The following is a 25,743-nucleotide window of genomic DNA, read 5'->3' as shown; positions in this document are numbered from 1 at the left end:
ACAACACAAAACAAAGAAAAAAATATCATATGATAAACAAAACTTCCTAACAATTACTATCTACCGCATATTAACTTATTTACATATTCAAAAAGAATATATATGAAATTAAAAAAGAAAGTATAATAATAATAATAATAAATTTGCAGAGACAAATGACTTAGAAAGTTCTAAGCAACTTAAAATATTTTAAATAAATAAAATACTAATGTATAATAACCATGAACAGTCTTCCGTTTTTGGCTAAATGCCTAATCATGATACAGTTATGCTATAACTTTGAGGAAATACTAATTTTATAAAGGTGCAGTTTCTTAAATTTTTAGAGCAGAGTGTAACTGAGTTACATTCCAAGCCCACGTGAGAATAAGTTCCACTGAAATCAGTGAGGTTGCATTGTAGGTAAAATAAGTGTATAATTGGAATAAGGAAGTTTTCAGTTTGGGCTTGCACTCTTTGATGGATCATTACATTCTTTCTTTACCTGCATAATTTCTGTTTTCTAAACCTTGCAGATGAAATATACTCAGATTAATATGGTTTAGAAACATTGCTGGAGTAATTACTTCACTTTCCCTTTATTTTATTTTTTGAATGTCAGTCCCTTTCATGTCATGTGTTTTTAAAAAAACAAATATTTTTCTCTAGTTATAAAATATACTATCAATCTCTGTTCCATTTTTGCTTCCTGTTTTCCTCTACAATTATGTTTTAATCAGTATTGGGAACAAGATATAATGTTGTGCCACTTCAAAATAAATTTCCATGAGTCAGAACGTTAATCCCACAACTCTACATTCTGAGATCAACTGAAGAGGAATAGCAGTGCTCTGAACTTCCATCAAATCTAACCGTTATTGGTTTCAATATCCAGATATATCCAGGTGACTACTTGGCTCTTAGTCCCCCTGTGACTTTCCAGATAAGTATCATTAACGAAGGCTTCCAAAGAAATTTCTGTCCCAAAATACAACATCATTCCTGGTGGTTGGCCATGCCTGCTGGGGCTGATGGAACTTGGGATACAGTAACATCTGGAAGGCCACAAGTTCCCCACCACCGTTATACACATACTCTTGTGGAAGCAAGTCCCATTAAACTCAGTGAAACTTGTGAGTAAAAAACTTTGTTTTGTTTGTTTAATTCAGTGGTTCCCAACAGGTGGTCCGCGGACCCCCAGGGGTCCACGAGCTATGCCAAAGGGGTCCGCAAGATGCTATTAGAATAAAAAATATATTAAATATATTTCGTATGATAACAGATTTTTTGTTTTGGCCGCTTCCTGCATGAGCAGAGTCTAGCGCAAAACTAGAATTAGATAGAGGCAGTAGTTCTGCTGTATGCCATTAGGTGGCACTTTACAAACACTACTGTTTTGCAAAGAGGCAGCGCGCGCATTCTACTAAGGCTCACCTCCCCAAGATGCTTTGCGCGCGTCGGCTTCATTTGTGCGCTACTGCGCAGGTACCCTGTCTTCTCCATTCCCCTCCCTCCTCCCTGGCGCGCGCTGCCTCTTTGCAAAACAGTAGTGTTTGTAAACAAAGTGTTGTTTTTCGCGGAAGCTACAGTTCGCGTAGTTAAAAATGGACCGTTGGTTAAAAAGTGGTTCATCTCATTAAGAACTGAAAATTAAAACTAACTGTATACTGATGGAGTACTCTGTTGTAACTGTTAAAAACGTATAAATATAAAAAGACTCTTAATTTGACTCTCACTTTTTAATTTTAGGATTAGTAATTAATGGGGGTCCTTGTCACAATAGCGGCTCAATGAGGGGTCCTCGAGAAAATTTTGTTGGGAACCCCTGGTTTAATTGTTTAGTCGTGTCCGACTCTTCTTGACCCCATGGGCCAGAGCACGCCAGACACTCCTGTCTTCCACTGCCTCCCACAGTTTGGTCAGACTCATGTTGGTAGCTTTGAGAACACTGTCCAACCATTCCTTCCTCTGTCGTCCCCTTCTCCTTGTGCCCTCAATCTTCCCCAACATCAGGGTCTTTTTCAGGGCGTCTTCTCTTCTCATGAGATGGCCAAAGTATTGAAGCCTCAGCTTCAGGATCTGTCCTTCCAGTGAGCACTCAGGGCTGATTTCCTTAAGAATAGATAGGTTTGATCTATAGGATTACACTATTGTTGACATAATAGCTGTCAAAACAATTAATAGTTTAATGATTGTAGTAGCTTAGTAACTTGGGAATCTACCATATTAAAATACTTAATTGTATATGGAATGTTAAAACGAACGGTGCCCTCTGCTATGTCAGTTAGTAAACTTCTGTTTGTGAAATAGACTGGAGTTCTTTGGTATAAATATAACTAAAGATCCTCGCTTAGGGGAAATCATAATTAACTTTCATTTTAATGATTGTGAAAGAATCTGTCTGCATTGAAGCCACCAAACTACATTGCGGCTTTAAATTTTGACTATTTCTGTATTTTCTCCATTTGAAACGAAAATTTGAAAGGAATCTCTTGTTCCATAAAGGACCCTTCTGTTTAGGTATATACTTTAGGTATATGCTTTATATAGTATAAAATATACTTAAGATGTATTTAATAATGAATGCAAATGTCCTTTGAAGAGAGATAAAATTATGAAACATTTCATGATGTATAAAAATGGTGTCAAGATATACCTATAATAAAAATGTTAAGATGAAGACATGTTCGTCTAATACATGGCTTTTGGTTTGTTTTTTACAAAACAAAGGTAAAACGTCTCCTAATAATGAGCATAGTTCCATATCTCAAGTGCATTATGCCCTTAGAAATACAACTTTCAAACTGTTGTTGTGCATAACTAAAACACAGCTAGTGATCCTGCTCAGAAATAGCGGGGTATTCAGATACATAATCACATACTGTTAAAAATCAGATACAGATTTTAGTATGATGCGTGAGTAAATAAGAGCCTATGTAGTGGGATTTTAAAATCAGTTACTGTTGGCCTCTTATACAAGCATAATACAGTCACTCAGCTGTTAAAAACCTGATCTACTATTTAAAAAATATATAAAAACAAATTGTCTATCTTTCTGCCTGATCTCTTTTCAACTGCTAACACAATGGAAACAGTAGGTGATCAGTCAGTGCATTTGGATTGTCAATGATGGTTTTGTATAAATATTGGAAGGGCAAGAAACAGAATTCACACAGTAAAATATGATTTCATCTGCCTCTTCTCTGCAGTTCCATGGCTCATGCTGCGGTGTGAAATTCTCATTTTACACACTTTGCAGGCGGAGCACATGAATTATGCATTGAGCAAGAGAAATCTCCTGCTTCAAGTCGTATATGCATTTACCCAGGTTCTATCTCTATTATCAAGATGAATTGCAAATGGAGAAATGTTTGATGGGATATGGCTTAACTTCTTTGTTTAGCATTCAGCTCTGGGTTGCATTCTTTTCTTTAAGGAGGAAACAAATTTACTTTTGTGTGGATTGTAATTTTAAGTAAAGAACAAAAATCTATTTTTAAAGCTGTTTCAATTAAACTATCAGTAAATATTAAACATAACTGTGAGTGAGCATGTGTCATGTTCATTTTCTTACATTTAAACTTACATTGTAACCACAGTTGCCGTTTGTTGAAAGGAAAACAATGACATCAGATTTGATGAGTATGCCATTTTGTATTAGAGAGACCAGGTGAGTTTGCTGGGAGGTGCTGATCTGATCCCACTGGATTCACCTAGATGCTTGGTATAGCATCATCATAGGCTGCAGGGATGAGGGGAGAGTTGCTGTGGTCCATGGCACTTCCATATACAGTGCCAGGAAACTTGGAACTGACTGTGAGGCACTGCACCTGGTGTTGGTCAGTAAACTGTGGTTGCTGCTTCTGTACCGTCCACCTTACTGCCCAGCAGCTTCTCTCACCAAGCTGGCAGAGGCAATATTGGGTGTGGTGCGAGAGGAAACCATAACAATAGTTCTGGATAATTTCAATATCTATGCTGAGGCTGCCTCTAGTGTTCTGGCTCAGGCCTTAATGATGACCATGGAGGTATCTCCCAAGTTGTCACTGATCTGACACAGGGGGCACAGCATACCCTCCATTTGATTTTTGCTCAAGGTGGAGAAAGAGATGGTATGGAGATAGGGGGAGTAGATCACTTCCTGGTGAAGTTCTTACAGCTCTAGCCCTCTACTGGAAGGGTGATGGAAAGATTAAGATGCTGTGGAGAAGCTTATCAGGGGTTGCAGAGGGGAAAGAATAAGGTGAGTTGTGCAAGCCGCTCACATTAGGTACAACCCATACAGATTGAATGAAGTCATAATTAACTATGACTTTGGTGTTGACTGTCCTAAAACTGAGGCAATGTACATATTCCAGCTAAAATGAGTCCCACTGAAACCAGTTGGAACAATTTGAGTAGCTGTAATGAAATCCCATGAACATAAGAATAGCCTGCTGGATTAGGTCAAAGGCTTATCTAGTCCAGCATCATTTTGTCACATTGGCCAATCAGATGCTGTGGGAAATGAGGGAGCAGAACATGAAATCAAGAGCGTTCTCTCCTGTAGTTTCCAGCAACTGGCATTTGGAAGCATTACTGCCTCCAACTGTGGAGGTATTTTTGTGGGACTTAATCACAACTAAATCTGAGCCTATATATATTGAATAATGTGAACTTTTGCCTGACACTGACTAATTTTCATTTGGGGAATAGAGGTCCAGAATTTAGGTCTGGTTGCAGTATCCAGCCATTATTTGTGCTGCCTTCCCCCCAAGCCTGGCTTCTTTCACATATAGATAGAGGAAAAGCAGTTTGTCTGTCTATCTCTCTTTTTACAAACTTTATTGAAAAGTTTAAAAACGATTACCAAGCAAAAGTGTTGTCTTCCAAGAGAAATACATGTACAGATGTTAAGTCTTGTATGCAGTAATCCACATGGAATCAAAACAAACTTGGAAAATATTTTATATTACAAATTCAGCTCACATCCACAGGGTATACTTCAATCTAAATCGCTAAGTAATTTCTCCATTGTGTCTTCCGTGACTGAGACGGAAGGAAGAGTACTGTACTATTGTTAATAAACGCTATAAGTCAAGACCATATGGAGTCAAGCCATCTTTCTTTGTTATTCCTCTTATCACTCTCCAATGGTGAATTAAGTGTTCATAAGTGTTGTATTCCACACATACTGCGTCCGCGTTCTTGTGGTGGGAGCTCTATGGTCTAAACCCCCACTGCATACCATTTCAACTAAACTGCAAGAAACCTTTTTAAATGTCATCATGAGATGGCACTGGACACCCCTACACCCTTCCAGATCTAGCCATTTTCTCTTACCCTTACGTTGGACAGGATGTAAGCTTAAAGGCATGTTCCTCGTGACAGGAGTGCCTGTTGCCTAAAAGTTTTTTGGACTTGAATTTTTTTCACTGTCTTCTGCCATTATGGAACAACATCTTGTACCCGATCCCATGTTAGCCCTGCTGTCAATGGAAAATGATACCAATCCAAATGTAAAGCATAAAAGAGTTGCTCTTCTTTCTTAAGACAGCAGCAAGACAAATAATTGCATCCATTTGGAGACTTTGTGCAAGACAAATAATTCTGCATCCACCCACCTACCCACCCAAAGTTCTTTGCAGTGTTTAGGAAAGTTGGACAAAGAGTATTCTTATGTCATGCTAAGTTTGTGCAGATAGTCTCCAGGAAGATATTCATGGTTGCCAGAGATGAGCTGTTGACGGCATTTGTTGAATCCTGTTAAATTAAGCTCATGCTCCAAATCATAAGCAGTGGGATTCTTTCACCATGCTTCGCATGCGTGCTCTAGATACGAGTATTTCTTCTGCCATGAGAAAAGTGTCCTACTAATCAACATGTTTGTGGACTCAAATGGCTGATACAGTTGTCTGGAAAATTATGCCAAAAAATCATAGTAAATTTTGACAAGGAAATTTATTCCCAGGCTGTGGTGTATAGGCATGGTTCTTTCTTTGTATTTTTCCCTTCTTACACCTGCTTGTATAATTATTTATTTGAGTTTCAATTATAGATGCAATAATATATAAACTCTGTTAATTTTATTCTCCCAAAGAGATTAATTATCAGGTCTCTTGCTACTCTGAAAATGTTTTGACGATCTGGATCTAATGAGATCTCAGTTCTCTTGAGGACTAAAGATCCCTGGGTTTTGTCCCTAGTCTTGTATGGCAGCAGCTCTTGGCTGATTCGGTCACATGTCCAAAGAGAAAAGAAGTAGTGAGACCATTTGTGGTTGCTGAGGAAAGTTTGAAGTTACTGCAAACTCAAGGACCATAGGATTACAGGAAATAAAAGACTGCTAATTGATGTGAAAAATTAGATCAAAGCCACCACAATTTTTTAAAAAAAACTAAACTAAAAGAAACATGGAATAATGCCGTTTCCCCGAAAATAAGACATACCCATAAAATAAGCCGTAGCAGGATTTCTAAGCATTTGCGCAATATAAGCCATACCCCAAAAATAAGACACAGTGATAGGCACAGTTCTGGAGGGCGCCAAGGAAGAGGCGAGGCTGGACACGTAATAAAAATAAGACATCCCCTGAAAATAAGCAATAGTGTGTCTTCTTGAGGAAAAATAAATATAAGACAGTGTCTTGTTTTCAGGAAACATGGTAGCACAGCTAATTGCTTAGAACAGGACATTGACCTGCCGTTGAAGCAGAGTTGTATTGGTGTTGCAAGAACACTGGGAGATAACATCAAAGAAATGGTATTGAAAAGGCATCCAGGATTCTTTTATCTGAATTCCTATGCTGCAAATATTAAAAAGGTTGAGCCCAATTACATTCGTTCCTGGATAAGTCTCTGCAGTGTTCTTACACATTTTCTTTTAAAAAAGTATTAAACATTCATATACTTTTGGCAGAAAGAAGAGAAAGCTTCACAAGAAAAGAGCGCACCTACTAAGCAAGATGTGCCACTCTTGGATTTGGATGACTGTAAGTACTCCAGATGTTTGCCCTTTCGAATGATATTTTTATGTCCATGAAAATTAAATCATTTGACTTGCAAATGATATTTTTATGTCCATGAAAGTTAAAGCATTTGACTTAGATCCTAACTAAAGCTTCCATTGTGGGAGTGTCCCATGAGCAGAGTTCTGCCAATGGGATGCTCCCACCAGCAGAAGAAAGGCAGCAATTTTTTTACACACACCTTTTCCTTGCAACCTCTTCGCCTTTCCAAACTGTTGCTGAAGGATCGGGGAAAGCAGTTATTTCCACTTACAGAAGCAATCCATCATTTTGCAGGGAGCTAGTTAGGATCCAAGTCATTGTATTTAAATTTCAAAAGGCCTGAAATAATACTGTCTGTCTCATATAAAGATATAATGGAATATTTATGTGTACTCTATGCATTTGTCATTGTATAAGAGCATAACACACTTTAAAAAAAAAACCTGGATAGCCTACTTGAACAATGCATGCTCTTTAAACCGATTCTTTCTGAACAATTTAGCTTTAAATGTGGGGGTCTCTCTTCTCTTGTCTCTTAAGATTTAAGGCTTATATGTTTTCAGCCTATATCAAATGCATTTCTTAGTGCATTGTAATACTGTTACACTATTTTATTTTTAAATAAGTACCTTTTTATAAATGAATAGCTTTCCATAGCAAGGTAACAGTGAGACGCATGGTATCTGGAAATCATACTGAGGTCTCATTCAGAAAGATTGTATTTTCAAAGGTTGTAAATATCTATGTGTTAGTAATACAAAAATATTTAGCAGACTAAAGCACAGAAATTTGGAAAGCATAAAAGCTAGAGATGAGTGTGGTTTTCTTTTTCCATAAGTTGGATACAGAGATTAGCATGCTAAATAGAGCTAGCAAATTGTGACACACACTCCCCTCCCAGTCCCACTATGTTCCACCAAGGATTGGGGGACCTTGCTGAATGGGGAGGCTCTGGCTCGGGAAAAAGGAGGAAGGGACATCTTCCAGGGCATCTTCCATTCCCACTGAGGTGGCTGCCAGGGGGATCAAGGGACAGGGATATCAGCTTCTGCTATCCCTATTATGTGCTGTTAGCTCTTACTTCACCTCCTGTGTGTTTAGAAAATATCAGAGACTTTTACTTTTATGTCTGAGTTCTCAGAATAAACAAGGTTCATTTTTAAAAAGAATCATCTTTATATAACAACAAGGCATAGAATCTAGCATTCTAAGAATAAGCAAGTAATCTACTAACATTAATTTCCACATAGTTTACCTTTACTTTGGAACATGGTGTGTGGTGGTTGGGGAGGAGTATACACGCCTTCCTGTACACAGTAACTTAAGACATATGTTGATATACAATCCCATAAATCAGAGTTTTCCAAACTGTGTCGCAACATGTTAATGTGTTGGCTGCCGTGTGTAGGTTTATTGCGTGAACACTCCCTGCTCTCTTCCTGGGGCTGGAAAGGGGCTAGTTTAACCTCAGGTTTGCTAGTAAAACTGAATTACTGTGCCATGAAATTAAACAGGTGTGTCACCAACATTAAAAGTTTAGAAAGCTCTGCCATAATTTTTTTAAATTAAATATTTTTATTAAAATGCATAGGATAAGGTATGTGTCTAGTTACTGCATTGTTCAAGTTTAAGATGCCAGAAAGCCATACTCTTACCAGTTTAATTTACTTAAATATAACTATCCTTCTCAACTGCTTATTTTCTGCAGTCAGTCCTGTATCAACTACCACATCACTCCACAAGCCAACTATTCTTACTCCTACTTTAGCTGCTGACTTAGAAGGTTTAAGTTTATCAAGTTCTTCAGTCATTGATGTAAGTTATATTTTTCATTTACTAACTTATTTTTCTCACTCATTTTTTGTTTTAAGGTGAACTTGTATCTTGATCTATAATGGCCTTGCAGACCATTCAATAATTCATTCCATTTTTATATATAGATCAGGGGTGGGGAGCCTTTGGTCCACCAGGGGTTCCATTTTTGCTTGTGAGCCCCTTTTGCCCAAACCATGCCCACCCAGGCAATATCAGGTGTGTGGATGGGTATTGGCATGGCTTCAATGCTTAAAGTGAGTGCTGATTGTTCCTTGACTCTGGAGCAAGGAACACCTCCACCATCGATCAGCCGATGGGCAGTGAGGGTGTGCTTTCTTCCAGGAGAGGGAAGTGATTTCCATTTTGCAAACAACCCCTCACCTCTTGTTTTCAAAGAACAGCATGGGGCTGTTTGCAAAAGGACTTTCAAACAGCCCTCTGCTGCAATTTAAAGTCTCAGTAATAGGGACTTCAGAGCATACTGTCACCTGATGCCATAGTGTTATCCAGAGATTGACAGGTATGAGGAGCTGCTCACCTTACTAGTTTGGCCTGTCAGGGGTTGGGGAATTAAAGGCCTGGTCCATTGGCATAAAAGGTTCCCTGCCCCAATGTAGCTTCATAATGAAACTAAGGAAGAATATGTTGCAGAGGATTTTTTAAAGCCTTGTGGTTTTAAAATGGTGGCAATATAATCAGAATAGCTTTTGTTAATCACCATTCTAACTTTTGGCATGGGAAAAGCTTTCTTATTTGCATTTTAACTCCTTACAAATTCTGGACAAATGTTATAATCTTCTAAACTAGTAACACAGAAACTTGTTCTTCTTTCCAAATATATTTTTGAACTTCTTTGAGACCTGCTATATTTTAAAAAAATCTAACTTAGTATTTTTCTGATTGCCTATGTTAGCACTTATGCAACTGCTTAGCATGCTTCTGCAGTGTCTGTGTAGGTGTTTATTCATATCTTGAATCAACTAAAATGACTTTATACTCAGTTTCCTGGATAATGAAATAGAGAACAACCCGATCCAAAGTCCTGGAGGGTTCATGACAGGTAGACAAAAATGGAGGAGGTGGTTCCCCTTCCTAATGGTCCTTCCCTTCCCTAAATCCAAAGCATCCCCTTATAGCTTCTTTGGAAACGAGCCCCTACTCAGTGTCCTCCCAGATGCTTCTCTGTCAAAATTTCTGGAATATGCATCATCTCTTTCCTGCTGTGAGAATTTAGGGACAATTTAACAAATAGCTCCCATCTTTCTGACTGTTTAGAATTATACCACATACTTTTTCAAAACCAGGCTGCAAGGGAATGGGAAGGACATGGTAGCAAAATCTCTCTGTTAAGAAAATAACCTATTGGCCTCTTGCTCTCTGTCATGTAGGATGCTCAAATTAACAGATGGTTCAAGCAAATTTGGTAAGGTTCTCACTATGAGAAGTGAGAGGAGGACCTTAAGGTCCACAAATAATAATATTCTGGAGATCCCGAGTCATAAGATGGCTAGATTGGCCTCTACTAGAGCCAGGGCCTTTTCAATACTGGCCCCAACCTGGTGGAACGCTCTTTCCCAGGAGACCAGGGCCCTGCGGGATTTGTCATCTTTCCGCAGGGCCTGCAAGACAGAGCTGTTCCGCCTGGCCTTTGGGTTAGACTCAGCCTGACCCCTGTGTTTTTCTCCCTCATGGCTTGGATTTATGGCCTACTTGAAATGAGGCTGCACTTTAAATTTTAATACTGTATTTTAATCTGTATTTTAATTAATTGTTTTTATGTTTTATTGTGGTTCTGTTGGTGTCAGCCGCCCTGAGCCCGGTTTTTGACTGGGGAGGGCGGGGTATAAATAAAAATTTATTATTATTATTATTATTATTATTATTATTATGAAAACATAAAATTATCATAGTGTTAATTTCACATCATGCTTAGCAAACCTTGTCTACCACAAGCGTGTGGACTCCAGGAGAGGAGCTCACAGCCACGTTGCTTGAACTTTTTGCTGGTGCGTCATGCTTAGCTAAGCCTATGGTTTGATTTAGTGTGTCATCCAAACCCAGGCTCATGATTTAATTGTCCAGACTAACCATGAACTGTAACCAAGATTTGTTTTCATTAATCTGGAAGTGGTAAGCCATGAGCCTGGGTTGGACAACACTCTAAGCCAGGCATCCCCAAACTGCGGCCCTCCAGATGTTTTGGCCTACAACTCGCATGATCCCTCGCTAACAGGACCAGTGGTCGGGGAAGATGGGAATTGTAGTCCAAAACATCAGGAGGGCCGAAGTTTGGGGGTGCCTGCTCTAAGCCATTAGTTGTCAACCGGTGCACTGTGGCACCCTGGGAAGACTTGAGGAACTTTCGTTCATGAGAGCCCAGGGGGGCATCATTTCATTAACTTGCAGCCCATATCTTCTTGCATTATCTCTCTTTCTCTCTGAGGAACATTCAGGGGAGCTGGCAGCTTTAACTTGCAGCCAATTATCTTCCTGTATACCTCTCTCTACCCCAGCGACCATCCTGGGACCGGGGCAGAACAGGGCAGGGGCAGAACGAGGGAATCCCCACTTAAACGTGTCATGTAACGGAACCCCATTGTAAGTGGCTCCTACAGGGGAGCCGTAGAAACAGTGTGTTTGGTCAAGGGAGCCATGGACTCAAAAAGGTTGAAACCCACTGCTCTAAGCTCAAACATTGGATTAGCTCAGCACAACTGCAAAAAGGGTCAGGGATGAGCAAAGCAACTGTGAGCTTCAATCCAGGAGCCCACACGCTCGGGACAGTAGCTCACTTCATATGGTTTTAAAAATGAACCTTTGAAATTACTCATATGTGAGAGTCTTTACCAAAGCTTAGAAGCAGAGTACAGTTGCCACACTGGTCTAAAGTGCTACAGTAAAAATAGGTGAGGAAGCAACTTGTCTGGAAGCAACCAAGGCCATTGAGAATACATTATTTGTCTAATGGTATGTATTAATCTTACTTAACTTGAGGTTTGTGTGCTGGGTATTTTGGCCATGTACATTAAGGTAGTTTTACCCATGCAAGTCCATAGTATTGACCTGCCGCACCAATGTAATATATCTTGTTGTTTATACCATATGTGATAGGGACTTTAATAGGTGTGCCTGGAGCAGAAGCTAAAGGCCAATCAGTATAGTAGATAAAAGGTCTTCCACTGGAACCTGCATATTGCACATTGTATTCCTGTAGTCACAGAGAATATATACCCATTACTCTCAGTTCCCAATGGGAATTATGTCATGCCGTCTCATAATCATTTTTAAAAGTGTTAGACGTTTATGCTCATGCTAAATAGAAAGGATCATAAGCAACCTTCTAATGCTTGCATGTATAGGAAGGGAGCTGACTGGACTACTTTAGAAGTATTAACATAGTATAACTGAAACAGAAAGAGGCCCTTTAGGAGTGACTTTTTGAGAAGAAGGTGTAATGGTAGAAGGAGGGGACATGAAAAAATTGGGCTGATCATAGTTAAGAAGCCATACCATAGTTTGCCTGTTGTACATCTGGAAGTTCAACTCATGTATGCTTTTAATTTCTCATTTGCTTAGCACTCAACTTCATAAATTCACCCCTGCCTCCCTGCTACCATCTTCCAACTTAAACCACAAATCCAAACACATGCTGTGGACTACCTGAATGAAACTAGTGGTCCATAGGTCACAGTTTGGGAACCACTTACTTTGACTATATCAGGCAGTTGAAATCATTTACAGGCAATGACCATTTTGCATGGGGGTTCCATTCCCAGCCCCTGCACATCCTCCCACATGGAGCGTGCATAAGCCTTCTCCATCCCTGTTCTTCCCTCTTCTGGGTCCAAAAGGATGCCCCTAAAATGGTTTTCGCCTGTATGTAATAGGATACAACTTTTGTAAAGCATGTACAGTCATACCTTGGTTTTTGAACAGCTTAGTTCTCAAACATTTTGGCTCCTAAATGCCGCAAACCCAGAAGTGACTGTTCCTGTTTGCTAACTATTTTTGGAAGCTGAACGTCCAACGGGGCTTCCAATTGACTGCAGGAGCTTCCTGCGGTCAATCAGAAGCAGCACTTTGGTTTCTGAACGTTTTGGAAGTCGAACGGACTTCCAGAATGGATTATGTTTGACTTCCAAGGTACGACTGTACTTAGGCTTAATCACCAGCCTCTCTAGGGGCAGTTGATCTAGAATAGTACCTTCTGAATATTTGTTGAAGAAAATCACTAAATGAGGGAGTAATTCTATAAAATGGGGTAATTCTATAAAATACTCGTAGGAAATGGACAATTACATTAAGAATACTTTTCACTTGTAACCCCATTTGACAATCTCTAATGCAACACTAATCATTATTTTCATTTCCTTAGCAAACATGTGGGACACGGGTGGCGCTGTGGTCTACACCACAGAGCCTAGGGCTTGCCGATCAGAAGGTCGGCAGTTCAAATCCCTGTGACGGTGTGAGCTCCTGTTGCTCGGTCCCTGCAGTTTGAAAGCATGTCTAAGTGCAAGTAGATAAATAGGTACCGCTACAGCGGGAAGGTAAACGACGTTTCTGTGCGCTGCTCTGGTTTGCCAGAAGCGGCTTAGTCATGCTGGCCACATGACCTGGAAGCTGTACGCCGGCTCCCTCGGCCAATAAAGCGAGATGAGCGCCACAACACCAGTCATCCGCGACTGGACCGGATAGTCAGCGGTCCCTTTACCTTTACCTAGCAAACATGCAGAAACTAATTGCTTAAGGTTCATAATAATTTAAAAACTTTTACTCATTTTAATACAACTGGCACCATTCAAGCTTCATCTCCATGAGACTGCAGACCAAATGTTTTCCAAATTTGAGCAATGAAACATGGTTGAAAAAGAAACTGCCCAAGAGTAGTACCGTGTTTCCCCTTTTTTAAGACGTAGTCAGAAAGTAAGCCATGGCAGCATTTTTTAGCATTAGTGAAATCTAAGACACCGCCCGAAAATAAGACATACCTCCATGCGAGACCGCCGAGCGCCCCAGCCAGCCAGAGGGGCCTGGAACCGGCTGCTGTTGCTGCAGCGAACGCATGGAGCGCCCTGCAGCGCCTGGCCTCTTCTTCTTTTTTCTTTTTTTTTGGGCTGCCCAAGGCCTGCCGCCCCGCCACTGGAACCGGCGGCTGCTGAGCGGAGCGCTCCGAAGCAGTGAGCGCTCGGAGCGCCCTGCAGCGCCTGGCTTCTTCTTTTGCGGGGGGGGGGGGAGCTGCCCGAGGCCTGCCGCCCCGCCGCTGTAACCGGCGGCTGCAGAGCGGAGCGCTCCGAAGCGGCGAGCGCTCGGAGCGCCCTGCAGCGCCTGTCCTCTTCTCTTTTTGTTTGGCTGCCCGAGGCCGGTGGCCGCAGAGCGGAGCGCTTCGGAGCGGCCTGCAGCGCCTGGCCTCTTCTTTTGGGGGGAGAGCTGCCCGAGGCCTGCCCCCCGCCGCCGGAAGCGGCGGCTGCAGAGCGGAGCGCTCCGAAGCGCCAAGCGCTCGGAGCGCCCTGCAGCGCCTGGCCTCTTCTTTTGGGGGGAGAGCTGCCCGAGGCCTGCCCCCCGCCGCCGGAAGCGGCGGCTGCAGTGCCGAGTGCCCGGAGCGCCCAGCAGCGCTGGGCGGAGCGCCGAGCCAGCAGCCTGCCGCCTCGGTGCCGCGCAGAGCGCCCAGCAGCACCCCGAGCCAGTGGCCTGGCCCCTCCGAGGAGGCCTTAAGGTACAATACATCCCCTGAAAATAAGACACCGTGTGTTTTTTTGAGTAAAAAAAGTTATAAGACGGTGTCTTAAAAAAGGGGAAACACGGTACTGTATTTCTTGTTATTGAAATATTGTATACAGTATATGAAAACACTGTTACAGAAATAAGTTATTCCTCTCAACATTTCTTGCCAAAGATTTAATGCTGAAGTAGGAGCTCCGTATATAGAAGCATAAACCTAAAATAAAAATAGTATCATTGCTTTGTCTTCCTTCCTTCAAAATCTTAGTTTATTCATGTTTATAACTGGCCTATTTAAATTCGTTGAAGATTTCATGTATAATATGTAAATGATACACATACGTAGCCTTTAACCATGCCTGATAGTGGTTGTGGATAGTTTTTGTTAGGCAATCACAAATCTTACATATTGTCAATAAAACCAGTCACTTTAAAATTTCAATCACATCTTTCTAAGGTAACATTTACCTCCTCACATCTTTAGCAGCTATCAGACATGACATGGGACATATTCATTGACCCTAAAAATTTTCATCAGAATCATCCACTGAAAGGGGGCTGCCCCAGCCAGACAAAAGGCTCATTTCAATTTTAACGGCCGTAATTAAAGGTTAATTCACTGAGTCAGGATTAACGAGGAAAGTACAAATGATAGGCAAGCAGCTGCCTTTATAATACAAGATTAGAACAATGCAATTACAATAAGAATTAGAAAAAATCAACTTCCTGAAAGGTTCTGTAATGAATGGACTGCATTTCTCTGCTGCTAATTGTGCTACTTAAACATGAGGTGGTACAGCCATCATTTTATTGTAATATCTCTTTATAAACAATGTCTAACAAGATAGTATTCTAAATACCGTAATCACAATTGATATATTGAGAAAATACTATGATCACTGCCAATACTTAAAAAGAGCCATGATTACCATTATGCCATAGTGGGTTTCTTAAACTAAGGTACACCACAATTGCTTTCTTCTACTTACTTATTTTATTATTATTTATTAAATTTGAAAACCACCCTTTATCCATAGATGTTGCAATTGTAAAACTTAAGGTGGAAATAGTAAAAGGAATGTAAATGAGGATTCAAGAATTTTTGTACTTGAGCTTTTTGTTTCTGTGCACAGTAGTAGTGGTTTATTACTATAATAAATGAAGGTAGAATAGAAATCAGCTTTGTATATCTTGCTATAGGGTGCAAGATACGCATGGTAGTGATTAATTAAAGACTAGAGAAATGTCATGTTAAAAGGAATAGCAGTGTATCAGATATTATGGAAAAGATCCTGATTTTGCAGGGGAGGGGGGACAAAAATATTTCAAGGTATTCTTGGAAGAACACTATCTTTTTAAAAGTGCCGTTTGCAACTGACATCTTAAAATTGGTGACATATATGTTACATTTTGTTTTTTGTCAGGTGTCATAGGATTCAGAAAAGTTGAAAGCGTTTGTGCTTATAGATGCAAAGAAAATAATTGTACATCATAAATAGGAAGATGTGGAAAATTACCCCTTAAACTCAGGCTCCATGGAAAGAATTTGCATTTTGTCGATCGTTGTTGAGGTGCTTTAGGATAATAAATCTGTATGCTGGGATACATTGGAGTATTGATGCTTAAAACCTAATAATCCAGTAGCATCGTCCCAGGAAAAATATATAGTGCTGTTTGAAGATTATGTAGCCCATGATATGAAAAGCCATGAGCTCAATGCTGCTATTCCTGTGGAAATGGATTGTAAACATAATATAGATTTGCTTGATAAAATTATTATTTTTGCTAAGCAGATGACAGCTGGCAAATCTGTCTCATGTATGCTATAAGTCACAAAAATGTAGGTGTTATCACTGATATTTAGATCAACCCAAGTACTGTTGGCTCAAAAACTGGGCCAACATGCTGTTTCTTACAATATTTTGACATTAAAAGCTCCAAGAAATGGTATTTAAGCCGCTTTTGGTATGGGCAGTTGATAACTTTTCATTCATAATTAGCTCATAGAGAACCGAGAGACATTGCAGGGAAATTGAACTGTCAGTGGGTAGAAACAAGCATTTGACCTCATCACATTGAGTGGGGCCCATCATAATTTGTTCATTTGGTGCCCATCAGCCCAGCCTCATCTCTCATACGGCACCTCGCTGACCTTCCCTCTCCAATTCCACTCAGTTCAGCTTTAATTATGACTCTGCAGACCCGAAGAAATATTGCAGCTTGCTCTCAAAAACCCTGAACTGCCACTCACCAAAAGATTGGTTTTTAACAGGTAATAAATGCCCAGAGGAAACGGTTCTGTGTCCCACACAGAGCACAGCAGCTCCTTTGGAGATTTTCCTGCCTCTCAAGTGTCCTAATACTTACTGGATTTTTTTTTAAAAAAAATAGAAAGATCATTTTATGGCTTGTTACCAGATTCACTGTACAAAAACAGTATAAGCATTATTAAAAGCTTGTGTGTGTGTTTGTATGTTTCTGTTACAGACAGAAGAAAATAGTTATTTTGAAAAAGAATCTTTAAGAAGCTGGTTAATGATACAAGTATTAGAACTGAAAGTTTTAACTGACTTAATCAGTAAATAATCAACTACAGCTTTAATCACTAATTAAAATCTGCCCCCCTATTTAATCATTGGGCATAAGTTTGAAGGGTACTCCACTGTGTAAGTCACAATATTATACTAGGCCCCTAGTGAGAAATTTAGGGGTGGATTTTATTTTCAATTTTGTATTGAAATTAAGCAGATTATTTTACATTCATATGTGAAACCACTGTGCCCTGTCTTCATAAGAATGAAGATGGAGGACAATGTCATTTGGATCTTCCAGGTAATACATTTGGATATTCCTCCATACTGCTGAGATTTGAACTTGTTGATTTTCACTCTAGCAAGTTCAAGTAAAAAGGGAAAGTTTATATTATTCCAATTTGATGAAAAATATTAATGACCAATCTTTCAAACAGTAAGAGGGAACTTAAAATTTTATGACCAAAAAAAACCACCCTGCGGTCTTTGAAAAGACCCTTATTTCTGTTTTAATGCAAATTAATGTAAAAATAATCAAAGCCAGATGATTAAAAAAAATTGTTTGACAACCCTAGAATTAATGACACACAGTTTTAGTGTTAACAGTTTGCTTGCTGATTCCCCCCCCCCCCAAAAAAAAAGTGTAGCTAAATTCAGTACGAAAAGCGACAGGGGTGTAATTTTAATCCCAACTTAAATAACAGCAAATTAAATTTCATACACAGTAATTCCACTGGTAGTGGCAGGTGAACTGCATCTCTACTAAAATATTTCATAACACTGAATAATTCAAAACTATTCAGTGTTAGGAAATCTTTTAGTAGAGATGCAGTTCACCTGCCACTACCAGTTGTTTCCAGATGGATTTGTACAATAATCTTTGAGAGAGAGATTTGAGAACACTAGATGAAAATGTCTGAACATCTCATTTTGGCTCCAAAAACCTGTCCCTGAAGACTCTCTGGCAAATAAAAGTATTCAAAACTACAGTGTATCCTTGTAGTGAATGTGTCAGCAGGATTTTCAGGTCATTTGACAAAAAGGATACAGGTGCAGTAGATAGCAGTGAAGGTGACTGCTAGTTTCATCAATCACTTTGCCTTTCTTTAAGTTGATACATAATGGATCCCTTCAATCAGCTTCCTTGTTCTTTGTCACTTGTTTAGGAAAAAGAAAAAGGTAGAAAGGCTGGGCTTTAAAGTCAAGGTTACAAACCTTATTTACACATGATAGGAAGATGTCAGTATGAGCAGGGGCGCTTCATAAAATGTTGAGTTTTGCCAATGTGTGATAATATGCAGTTTGAAGCTCCCTTCATACAGACCTTGAGTAGTGATGGTGCTTGTCAAAGCAGTGAGTTCAAACAGGAGCTTGGAATTAAGATGTTCAGTGACAGTCGAAACACATCCCAGAAAAAGTGATAATGCACTTTATTAGCTGAGGACATAATTAGTGATATTCAGTGCCAAACTTTGTTTAGTAAATTGAAAGAAATAGATTGTTTATATACAGGTTCCTGGACTATTTAGGCAGTGCTTTCCTTGTGATTTCATAATTTCATAAACAAAATATTATGCAAATCAACCCTCTGTCCTGCCTGAAAAAAGCAAAACTCTACAGTGCCCTGTCTTTTCTTCCACAACAAACTCACTGCACCCTCCTTACCTTTTTCTGAAAGTGTAAGATATGTGCCCTTAAGTCATTGTGGTTTGTGAGTACAGTGGTACCTCGGTTTATGAACACAATTGGTTCCGGAAGTCTGTTCATAAACTGAAGCGAACTTTCCCATTGAAAGTAATGGAAAGTGGATTAATCCGTTCCAGACGGGTCCGCGGATTACTCAACCTGAAGCGTACTTAACCCGAAGCATGGGTGTAATTGGTTCTGGAAGTCTGTTCATAAACTGAAGTGTTCATAAACTGAAGTGAACTTTCCCATTGAGAGTAATGGAAAGTGAATTAATCCGGTCCAGATGGGTCCGCGGCGTTCGTAAACCGAAAATTCGTAAACCGAGGTGTTCATAAACTGAGGTTCCACTGTATTTATAAAATAAGTTTAAGAAACTTCCTTGCCACACTTTCGTTACATTTTGGTTAGTCCTGATAAAGGCATCGTCCAACTGTGGATTTTGGAGTTGAGGCTTTGCGGGTGGGGAGTGTTGGACCAGTATGGCAGCGTAGCACATGCTGTGCTAGATGAGTAAATTGATTTGGAAATGTGCAGCCCATAATGTGTTTTGAATTCCCTACCTGAAATGTATAAATATTCCTAAAGCTTTCATAACTTATACAACATGTGTTCATAAAATACTCTAACGGTTGTTGAACAAAACACGTTTTACATTAGGGTTGTTTTTTGTAAAATCAGTAAGTAAATCAGGATAATTACCTTTTTTTGCTCTAACCATTTTTCCTTAACACCCCTGGGGTTGTCTATACATGCCATCACATTTGCCTTGCAAAATATTATTACATCCTTAGTGAGTGTCAAGAAAAATCCTGGAAAGGGAGTTAGGCATGGACAATGGACATGTATGATTGGGACCAAGAGATTTTGTTCTACCAAAATTAAGAGCCTCTTGCTAGTGCAAGGACCTTTCCCTTGAGTATGTGAGCTTCAGGTGGAGGGAATTTGTAAGGGTGGTGAGCATAGTGCAGGCCTCTCTGAACATTTTTGATGATCTGTTTTTGTCTTGGGGGAGTCACTTTCTGTTCCCAATTATTGGTTGACATTGAGGGGTCACTTATCCATCCACACAGATCAGCTTCTCCTTCTTGGGCTGAAGAGTGCAGTCCTTACAATTTTGGGTACTTTCTAGTAATAGCTTCCATGGAACATGGAACATGGAAGCTATCCCAACATGATTGAGATCTTACATGCCTTCAAAGGAAAGCCCAGAAAATATAGTTCCATGGTGAGCAACTTCATATAAAATAGGCATGTGCAATGCACTTGCATTTCCTGCCCCACCTGCATCTCTGCCATATGTGAAGTCACTCTTTGGAAATGCACTTTCCCTTTTCAGAAACAAATGTTAACATCCCCCCAAAGCAAAAATAGACAAAAATGACATCCCCCCCTAAAGCAAAAATAGACACAAATGACACAGAAGATGCTGGTCTCTGTTTATGAAACAACCTCCACATTTCTTAGCAGAGAATTAGGAAGGTCTGTCAAGCTAGAAGGCAGGGCGGCAGAGGGATCAGTTCATTATGAGTACATGCAAGTCCTGCATTACAAGTGCTTGCTATGCAAGAATTCACTTATCCAACACAAGGATTTAATACCCAAACCTTGATATATACCCAAACCTTGATATATGCACCACAGATTCCGTGGTTTGGAAATGCATTCAGTTTTACCCATGTGACTCAATGGAAGTTATTGGCTTGTTATACGAATGGAGATCATTGACTAATTATGCAAATGGTCACCTAACAAATGATTTCCAGAAAACCCATGGTGTTTATAAAGCGAGACCTGCAGGTAGTAGTATGTAGGTCCGGAATTCACATGCTTTGCCCCCTGCTGTCCTTGCAAGGGAAATTCTGTTTGCTCTATCCTATAAAAGAAAGGCTTTGGTTTTGTGCTGGCTGTTATGACTTATTTTCACCCAATTATTCACATAAAGATTTTTTGAGTCCTGAATAGCCAAGTGTTGCCCCTCACCTGGTGCGCCCTGCTCCACCACTCTCCCTCATTTTGCTTTCTCCTATTCTATGTGATAAAGGAGTTGCAACTACCACTCGTTTGATACTCGCTGTATCAATAAATATTTTATTTTTATTTTATTTTATTTTTGGACAGTTCACTAATCTTGTTTTGCATACTTCAGCAAATATTGCTGCATGATATGTGTAATGGCATCTGTACATACAGTATGTAGTGTATAGGGAGAGTTGTCAGACACTCACAGAAACCTGAGGGAAGCTGATAAGATTTTATTTTGAGGACCTGCTCTTTGTGCCCCAACCTTTGGAGGGGTACTTCACAGCTACTAGGGGTGGAGCCTTCTCTGTAGTGGCAGCTCTGCTTCGGGATGCCATTTTCCAGAACAATTTGGCAGGTCCCAATAATTTTCACATTTAGGTGCATGGCAAAAACTTTTGGAAGAGTTCAACATAATTTAATTTCTATATTGCTTTTACTTACAACAAGGTAAAAAAATGGAGCACTTTTAAAAAAAGTTATTTGCAAGTGGACAACTTTGTAAGTTAATGACTGGTTCAGCAAAGTACTTAAGCATATTTTTAAAACTAGAGCATATATCTAGTCTCTGTGAACTCAACTGTTTCAAAGGGAATCTGTGGCATATGACAGACCTTAATATTCATGAGGAGTACTCATATTTCAAAGCACTCTAATGGCACAAGCCACATTCGCATTACTGCACCTCACATTTCCAGGGCACTTGGAGGATTTGGCTTTATGAAGTATGTCAATGTAAAGCTTCCAGCTACATCTTGTAAAAACCAGTCATAACGTTTCAGAGAAATGTGGTGAATCATATTTCACTCTTGTACTTGAAATATGGTATTTTAAGAACTACATGCACTGTTTTAACAAAATAATTTAATTACTGACGCATGAAAATAAATTGTAGGAATTCTCTGTCATGAAGATCTGGATTCTGCCCTTTTCCCAAGGGATCATGGAGGGCATTTTTTTTATTTTATTCTGAGTTCTCATTGGCCTCAAATGATAAGGAATAGGGTGAGCTGTTGGCAAAAGAGTTGAAAGCACCACCCCTGAAGTGTAGGCTTCTTCAGTCATAATTTTTTCCTGCTGCAGTGGCCAAAGCAAGGAGAGTCCTGGAACTCCCTGAGGAACAACCCATGGAAACTGAGGCAAAAGCTACAGCAGCAACCAAAGGAGCCAAATCTGCCTTTCTGGATGGACAGCCATGTCTGGCTACTCTGCATTTCCCAGATTCATTCCAAAAGCTGTAAAACACTGAGCTGACAAAACTGGAAAAACACAACTATCATGCAAGCTGGTGAATAGACACTACCTCTTCCTAACTAACATTATGGGCCCATTGGCTAGCCTAATCGTGGGTGTGCCAGTAGCAACTTTATCCTCAACTGTGATTATCCTGTCTGAAAGCAAAGGAGGACAGAGGAATGCTTGTGACAAGTGAGTAGAGGTGGTGCCACTCGGATTTTGAGGCAGAAGCGGTGGCCTTCAGAGCATCAGCAACCACATTAGTTACAGCTAGAATAAGTGGGCCAATGATCTCAGCTCCAGGGGGGATGTACCCAAACACAGCATGGATGGCCTAAAGAAGCTCTCCATTGTGCCTGCTTTCCAAGCAAACATGACCAGGGATCTCATGCAGTTCCACGCAAGAGCAGTGATAGTGAGCATCCTGGCAAGATGTAATATCTGGCTCTGCAACTGGGATGTAGATGCATAATCCCAAGGGCACCTGGCAAATTCCCCATTCAATGGGGGAAAGCTTTATGGGGACCCGCTCAAAAAAGTCCTTTTTGAGATATGGGATAAACAAAAGATGCCACCTGTCAAGAAGGATGAACTCGAAGATAAACAACAGCAGTCCTTTTGTCTGCGATGACAATATAATAGACCACACTCTTAAACAGGCTATAGATCCAGATGATGATGATGAAGAAGAAATGTTTGGATTTGATATCCCACTTTATCACTACGCAGTCTCAAAGCGCTAACATTCTCTTTTCCCTTCCTCCCCCACAACAAACACTCTGTGAGGTGAATGGGGCTGAGAGACTTCAAAGAAGTGCGACTAGCCCAAAGTCACCCAGCAGCTGCATGTGGAGGAGCGGAGACGCGAACCGTCTACCGCTCTTAACCACTACACCACACTGGCACAGATGAGATTGCACTGAAAGATCCAGTGGTTCCACAATGCCTCATCAATGTCCCAATTCCAATCCTGGAATTGGGGGAAGGTGCAGTGTGGGGATCAATGGAAATAAAAGATCCTCTCCTTGTGCAAAAGTGAAAATGTCTCTGCTTGTGCAGGAGATTTATTGGATTCAAGCTGTTGCTTTTAGATACTGTATATATTTTTGTTATTTAGTCGCGTCCGTCTCTTCATGACCCCATGGACCAGAGCACGCCAGGCACTCCTGTCTTCCACTGTCTCCCGCAGTTTGGTCAAACTCATGTTGGTAGCTTCGAGAACACTGTCCAACCATCTCGTCCTCTGTCGTCCCCTTCTTGTGCCCTCAATCTTTCCCAACATCAGGGTCTTTTCCAGGGAGTCTTCTCATGAGGTGGCCAAAGCCTTGGAGCCTCAGCTTCATGACCTTTCCTTCCAGTGAGCACTCAGGGCTTCCTTCAGAAGGGATAGGTTTGATCTTCTTGCAGTCCATGGGACTCTGAAGAGTCTCCTCCAGCACCATAATTCAAAAGCATCAATTCTTTGATGATCAACCTTCTTCATGGTCCAGCTCTCACATACATCACTACTGGGGAAACCAAAGCTTTTAACTATATGGACCTTTGTCTGCAAGGTTATGTCTCTGCTTTTTAAGATGCTTTATCTGTTTTAGAACATTCAGTACTTTTATTTGCTTACAATTTGTAATAATTAATGGCTGAAAACAGTTACTGTTAATATTTTTCCATTTGATTTTCTTCCATATGGCAACTTTTCCCTTAATGCCACAAGCTTGTCTTTCTTTAAACTCTAAATTAATCTGATGCCCCTTCCCTTCTCCTCTTAAATTTCAGAGTTACTGGAGCATACCCACATAGTATACGTAGGAGGAAATAGCTCATAGCTTAGTCATTTTTTGATTATGTCTTGGATAGAAGTGCCATTGAAAAGTTACTTCCAAAAATAGATTAAATTATTCAGTCCCTCACTGTTAACAAAACATAATTTTAAAGATTCCTTTGATTGTAGACAATAGACATTCATTGAACAAAATGTATATTTCATCCAGACAAGTGTCTTTTGTTATATGTGTTGAATCTGATCAATAGAAGGTTCTTCAAGAAATATTCAGCAGTGGCGTTAAAAGTTTTACAGTTTTAATCTTAAAGATTAAAGATTACAGTTTTAATCTTAAAGATTAAAGATTAAACCACCCCAGGAACCACCCCAGGAAGCAGACATGCCATGTCATAAAATAACTATTAGTGATTAGTTCGTATCATATAAATCGTAACTTGAGTTGATAATATGGTCCATTACCAGCTAACTGCACAGAGTATTTTTCATTTTACACTCTTCAGTTACTTTTTAGTGAAGTGTTGAAAATATGAAGCTTTTTTCCTTTCTAAAATTGCACGCTGTCTGTTATTAGGGAGATAACAGCTCTTATAAATGTTTCAGTAAGCACTAAGTAGACAGTTATGTGCACTCTCATTCCACGCTTATTTGCTTACTGTAATAAACTGATAAAATATGTGTGGTTTGTCTTCCTGTATCTATATGCACACAGATTTCCTTTAGAAATAATGTTGTGTCTGCAGAATTGATTGGTTATTTTCATAAAACATCTAAAAGTACATAGATGACTTTCTTAAATATATGCCAATATGATTTGTAGAGGTTTATCATACTGTTCCTAAATGCATGTTAACTCTTTAGGGGAGGCTTCATTTAAACATATTTACAACATTTGTATTGAATCAGCCTACATAGAACAATTCCACCCAGTCTTGATGCTATTTTGAGTTTCTTCAGTTGTATAGCTCATGCTCCAGTAATGATTTTTTATTATTTCATTCAGACAGCTGACGGGTTAAAATACTTTTTGACCTGTGATACTTACATATAATGTCAAGCTTGGGAGAGGGTAAGCAGCAAAAAGAATTCTACTTGTTAGGTGCCAATGCCTTTATTTGTTTTTTGGTAAGATTTCTTATCCACCCTTCACCATAAGGCAGTAGGGCAGATTACAACAATATAATATGCAGTTATAAAAGAAAATGGTTCCAGCCAAAACAGAACAGTAAAAATTCAGCAAAATAGGTTGGTACCAAATGTTCATGCTCTGACTCAAGCTGTGGTCATAAACAGCAACATGAAACAAGGTTCTACAATATGGATTTATTGGATTTGGAAGGATATGACAACAGATTTGGGTGGCATTCTTATCTTTGGTATGACAAAGTAAAAGTTCATAAAGGGTTTCTAAACCATGTTATAAGAAAGCCAATCTATGAAGTATGGGATAGATATAAAAATTTGTTAGAACGAAAAACACCATGGTGGCTGTCGCCTACAGAGGTATTGACTGTTAAAAAATTAAATATGAAGGAAAGATGGGCTACTTATGGTGAGATTTTGATGGAAACCAAAAAGGGAGTAAAACTCAAACCATATGAGCAAAATGAATTTGTGTTTACGAGTTGGTTGCAATATCATCAAGTAAATGACTTATTTAATGGAGATAAAAGAAATACTGGTTTTGGAAATAAAAAAAATCGAGATTTCAAACGGAATTGTTGGAAGGCAAAGCAAAATTGTTGTCAAAAATGTGTCATTTGTTGTTAGAATGGTATACAAAAGATGAGGAGACAAAAGAAGTTATGATAAAATGGGCTATTGACTTTGGGCATAATATTGAATACGAATCTTGGTCAAAATTGTGGAATGAAACTTTAAAATTTACCGCTTGTATGGCCTTAAAAGAGAATGTAATGAAAATGATGTATAGGTGGTACTTAACACCGATGAAATTGCCCAAAATGAAGAACAAACTATGCTGGAAG

At 39.7% G+C, this 25,743-nt stretch overlaps 1 protein-coding gene across 1 annotated transcript in view; it reads left to right on the top strand.

Moving 5' to 3' along the window:
- The window catches only part of AP3B1 (adaptor related protein complex 3 subunit beta 1), a 141,490-nt gene that overhangs the window by 80,826 nt on the left and 34,921 nt on the right, over positions 1-25,743 (top strand). Inside the window, exons 21-22 of the mRNA XM_035100070.3 lie at positions 6,877-6,949; positions 8,676-8,782. Of these exons, the coding sequence (XP_034955961.3) occupies positions 6,877-6,949; positions 8,676-8,782 (180 nt within the window). The remainder of the gene's footprint in view (positions 1-6,876; positions 6,950-8,675; positions 8,783-25,743) is intronic.

The sequence above is a fragment of the Zootoca vivipara genome, chromosome 10, assembly GCF_965207765.1.
Source record: "Zootoca vivipara chromosome 10, rZooViv2.hap1.1, whole genome shotgun sequence".
NCBI lineage: Eukaryota > Metazoa > Chordata > Lepidosauria > Squamata > Lacertidae > Zootoca > Zootoca vivipara.
The sequence above is the reverse complement of the archived record's forward strand: the minus strand, read 5'-3'. Positions and strand labels throughout refer to the sequence as shown.